At 40.6% G+C, this 5,372-nt stretch overlaps 1 protein-coding gene across 1 annotated transcript; it reads left to right on the top strand.

The window, feature by feature from the left end:
• Window positions 1–305: 305 nt before the first annotated feature.
• TIPRL (TOR signaling pathway regulator) lies at window positions 306–4,397 on the top strand (the record flags this gene model as incomplete). The annotated part of the gene is made up of 6 exons (XM_010151484.1): window positions 306–361; window positions 842–1,021; window positions 1,846–1,945; window positions 3,081–3,212; window positions 3,593–3,688; window positions 4,335–4,397. Coding segments are annotated over 6 exons (627 nt in total), but the record flags the coding sequence as incomplete, so codon positions are not given.
• Window positions 4,398–5,372: the final 975 nt, after the last annotated feature.

Below are 5,372 nucleotides of genomic sequence, written 5' to 3'. Positions count from 1 at the left end.
TGTTGCCTCGAGTTTTCTTCTCTCCAGATGTCACGTGTTTCTTTTTGATCTTGGTAAGTGAAGTAGGCAGTGGTAGGGAGGAACAGAAGTATATGAAGCCTTCAGGAAGGAAGATCAGCGTGTGTATAAAGTGGTGTGGTGGGTGTGATTTACGTGTCGTGTGTGTGTATATATGCATGCATATAAATAAGTATCAGGGTCGGTGTAAAACAAGTGAAATAGGTTGGTTTGAGCTTTCCTGCAGGGGATCGTGCTTAGTTTGTGCCGTACATTGTTCGGTTGGGTCTGTGGCTTTCATGCTTTAGGTTACAAAGAGCGGTGTGTGTTCTCTACCAGCTTGGGAAAGCAGTAGAGCACAGCAGTGTCTTCTGCACTTTTCACCTGCTCTGACAGACCTGTTTTCAGCCCCTTTTTGTAGGCTTCCAGATTTCGAGGTGTGGACCACCGTGTAGTGAATTTAAACTCACTGACAATGAGCGCTCATTCTGAAAACTTCTTTTTGGGCATCAGCTGTAGCAGCTCATCTAGGGGTTTGCTATAACTGGTTGAAAGCTGCTAATTCATTCTTACCCAGATACCTTTTTTCTTAGTTCCTCACATAAGAGGTACAAGCCTGATGTAGAAAGAATGTTTTAGGAATACTTTTGAGGTGGAAAAGGCACTTTGGATTGATGACTCTGCAGTTCACATTAAGCGATTAAACTGGAACAAAGTGTTGCAGACCATATTGATGATTTGTCTTCTAAATTACCATGGTCTAAAGAAGACCTATTCCATAGCAAGGACTGCTTTCCCTGAACTGCTGACTGATTTATCTTCACGGGACTGTTTTTCTGTGCAGATTGGCTGATGAGTTACACATGCCTTCTCTGCCAGAGATGATGTTTGGAGACAATATCCTAAGAATACAGCATGATCGTGGTTTTGGAATTGAGTTCAATGCAACAGATGCTTTAAAATGTGTCAATAATTGTCAAGGTATGATCAAAGTGGCTTGTGCAGAGGAGTGGCAAGAGAGCAGGTACAGTATTTTATCACCAGCAGGCAAGTACTGGTGTGTCATATGTGAAACTGTCCTAAAGTAGCTGACTGAACTCTGGAAGACCGTGTCGTTGCATTTGGTTCTACCGTAGATACAGTGTGTGATCACAGAAATCACTTTGCTTTTGTTTGCTGTGGCCATCCTGTCTGATGAATTGGGTCAGCTGTATTTGGCAGTTGTGTGTTTTGGCTTTCTTAAAATAAACTACATGTTTAACGTGGCTTAATGCTGTTTCTCCTTACTCAAACGTAGGGCCTCAGGCATTACAGGATCGTGTTGTGTGGCTTTTCAAAGTGCAAGATGCCCTACATTCTTAGCCTTAGGCACACAGCAGAACAATTACCATGCATGAGAGCTAACTGTACTGCTTCCTATTTACCACATCATTTGCAGAGCACCTAGAAGTAAATCACAGAGAGAAATCAAAGCTGTCAGATAAACTAAGGCAAATGGCAGTGTTAATGATTGCTGTCTGTTATGAGCAGATTGCTTTCTGCCTGCTTGCAGAAAAACTTATCTTGAAATACAAATTTTTCAACAATATTGAACTAAAATCTTTATTTTGACAGGACTGAGGTAGTGGTAGTGCAGGAATTCTGGTAACGGTTTTCTTATTTATTATGGAAACCTGTTATGACAGAAGCGATGCTGTATGATTAAGTCTTGACACCCTCTTGCAGCACAGACAATGCTGCTGTTTTTCTTCATGAAGAGTGTGGGAATCGTAATGCGTAATCTTAGGTGAGGTTGTAATTTTTAACGAATTGCTACAAAGCATGCTGTTTTTTCTTTGACTTCTTGAGGAGTGAGACTGAGCACACTAAGGAAGTTGTCAAGCCATACGATTGGACGTACACAACGGACTACAAAGGAACGTTGCTGGGAGATACTGCAACATTAAAGGTGATCGTTTTCTGCCTGGTAGAGGTTGATTGCATATCACTTCAGTCAAACACGTTGGGTTTTTAAGCTGTCACTTACCTTTCAGTAGGCTTCTGTAAAGTCTTTCATGCTTTGTGATTTCTGACTTCAACATACAGTTTGGGATTTACCTGTGTCTCAGCATGTTATCCTAATCAAATCATGGCTTATTAAAATAACTGGTTTTTTTAAGCCATTTAGGATTATATAAAAGGGTGCCATTGTGCTCCCTTAGTGAGGAGAGTGAAGCACGTGGGAATCTTCAGCGCTTGCTGGATGTCCCTCTGAAGTCCTGAGCTCCTCACACACAGCAGAACTACCAGCTGTATACTTCTCTAGTACCTTTACTCTCTGTTGCTTGCCCCTTTGTCTAAGCAGTTCTGGCTGCTTTCCATGGCTTTATGCTTTGCTGCAGCTGTAACTCCTCATATTTAAACTCAGACCCTCCCTTGTCCTTATTTACTTTCAGATAAGACCGAAGTTCCCAGCTTTTCTTTTTTGTATACCGATTGCATGCTAGTAAGCAGATAATCTGTATTAATTCACTAGGATTGCATTAGTTGTAGATCACTTGAGTTACTCTGGAACTAAAATGCAGCGTAGAAATAAACCACATGTTATTGGCCTGTGGTCTTTAGGCAGTGGAGGTGTAGGCATGTATATGGAGACCAGGAGATGGTAAACATGTAAGTACTCAATTTCCATGGAAAGGCCTTACTAGAATCCTGTTCAGGGTTTGTAGTGGGCGAGAGGTACTAAGTGCATGGAATCCTGTTTATAACCCGGAACTTCTTGTTTGTTTATTAAACACAAATGTTTTGAAATGCAGAAAGTGAGCAGAATTGTTTGCAGCTGAAGCCCTACTGAGCCTGTGCCCAGGGGGAAATTTATTCAGGATTTCCCACGCTTGGTCTTTACTTTGATTGGTGTTTCCACTTGAAGACTTTAGTTTTAATTTTAATTTTTTCTCTTAGAAATTTGGAGTGTTTTAAGCTTAGTGCCCTAAAAGCTTTTTCCTTCCTAAATCTAGCAATTGTGGGTTTTGAAAGATCAGGACAAACTTTATGTAGCTTGGCAACAAATTAATGTGCTACCTGTTCTTAATCTTTTCCCTTAGGTTGTTCCTACAACAGAACACATAAATACAGAGAAATTGAAAGCCAGGGAGCAAATTATGTTTTTTGAAGAAGTACTTCTCTTTGAAGACGAACTTCACGATCATGGCGTATCAAGTTTGAGTGTAAAAATAGTGAGTACCAGGAGGTGTATACGAGATGCTTGGGGACTCAGTTGACTGCTGTATGCAAAATGTAGTCGCTTTTTGCCTGTTGTTCCTTCTGGGATTTAAAGTTTAAAATGTGAAGTTCTCGGTCCTTGCTCTTAGAAGTATAATCTTACTGGAAACTATGTGATTTTGAAATCTTTCCCTCCTTCTGCATCCTTCCTAAGAGTCTCCTGGGACACTGCCCTGCTCTCCAGTGACAGCTGTAGCGTAGCAACAGCCCAAATTTTGACTTTACCACTGAAAGCTCCTCATCCTATCCTCCATTGTGAATATTTGATGTAGATAAGTGCTTACTTAAAGTGAAACTCTGTCACGTGCTGAATGGAACCTCTTTCTTTTTGCAGAGAGTTATGCCTTCCAGCTTTTTTGTGCTGTTAAGGTTTTTCTTGCGAGTCGATGGGGTACTTATCCGGATGAATGATACAAGGCTTCATCACGAGGTAAGCCCTTATCATGAATACTTTACAGGTGCTCCCTCACCATGGAACTTTCAGAGAAGACCTGCTGATAGTCTGCAATTTAAGACTGATGATGTGGGGGGCATAGAGGTCACCCGAACTGAACTTTGAAGTGTATTTTATTGTTGTGGCGGTGCTGAAGTAGCAACCAAGTGCTGGATGCCATGGGGTAGGTATTGTATGAGCAGAGTAGGCTAGCCCTCATGTGAAGGAATCATTTAAATCTATTTGGCAGACGCAGATCAGAGAGGAAATAGAGTAACTGTCCATGCGATGTTGGGTTCTAGTAGGTCATTAACATAGGACGTTGCAGTTGCGCTTTGCTTATTCTGTCTAGCTGTATTCCTACCGGTGTAGGAGTTCTGGCTGAGTTCAATTAACAAGCATATTCTGACAGCAATTTATTTTTTTCATGCATGCACGCAGAAAGGTGGGGTTTTTTTTGGAAAAGAGACCATTGCTAAACATCTGCCTTTCTGAATCTGCAGGTACATTTCTGCTCCCAGGTGAAAATCTGTGGTCAACCAAATTCAGATGCTTACTGAAGTCAATCTAATTAAAATGCTCATTTTGCACTGACACTAAATGATAATTTCATAATTAATTTGTGCCATTTTTTCCCCGTTAGGCTGACAAGGCCTACATGTTGCGGGAATACACATCCAGAGAAAGCAAAATATCAAGTTTAAAGGTACTGCGTTTTCTTTAATTGCTGCTTTTTTCCTGTGTGCTTCTTAAAATTGTTTTATGGTTTTTTTAGTGTGTCTTTAAGTCCTTCTTTGTTGGGTTTGGAGTTGATACAGAGGAAAAAGCATTCTGCTTATGCAATATTTATGTTGCTGATTTCGGGGTAAATTTGCGTTGGCAAATGCTCGGATCATGCAACAAGCTACGGGATTAGGTGACTCTTTCTACTTTAACAAGATTATTTTATTGTTTTATTTTTTCATAGAACTGTTCAGCCACAAAATCAGGTCATCTGTGTCCGGTGATGCTAAATCTCAGGGCTGGCTGTACGCTTGCAAGCAGTGTTAGGAGTTAAGATCTGTTTAAGGCCCACCTTAAAACTCTCGTAATGGCCCAGAATAACATGTGGTGCATTTGGAGTTGCAGAGGCTGATGTTTATTGTTGACTCAACACTTGCTCTCGGGTGTGCTTGTTACTTTCCTTCTCCCTTGTTTTTCCTTTGTCTGTAAAAAGAGGGAAATGTGTTACTAACCTGAGGGAATATTTTTCCAAAATGCTTTTCTTTTTCAGGAAAGGGGCACCGTATCATTTCTTAACATTATGTGATCCCTGTAAACAGGACTAAACCCACCCTTTTGATGTTTTTGTGGTTTTAAACCTAAATCACTGATTCATATATTTACTTCACCTCATGTTGAAAAATTATCATCTACGCTGTTAAGTAATTTTTACTGCCTGTCATTACGTGGCTTTTCAGTTCCCTAGATCATCTTGCACAGGTGAAGCAAGAGGTGCCTGCTTTGCTTAGGTTTGAAGTGATTGAAACAGCAGATTGATGCCTTGTGTGTTAGGGGTAGCCAAAATACAGGTTGGCTTTTCACTAGCTCTGGGTACACTTTTTAAATAATGCTGTTAGAAAGTTTGAAGGTGGTTTGTTCAGTACAGATTTAGGGTGGTTTTTTCCATCTTACATGTGGT

This window comes from Eurypyga helias, unplaced genomic scaffold, assembly GCF_000690775.1.
Source record: "Eurypyga helias isolate BGI_N326 unplaced genomic scaffold, ASM69077v1 scaffold20775, whole genome shotgun sequence".
In the NCBI taxonomy this organism is placed as follows: domain Eukaryota; kingdom Metazoa; phylum Chordata; class Aves; order Eurypygiformes; family Eurypygidae; genus Eurypyga; species Eurypyga helias.
Note: the sequence above shows the minus strand (reverse complement) of the source record. Positions and strands in the feature narration are given on the sequence as shown.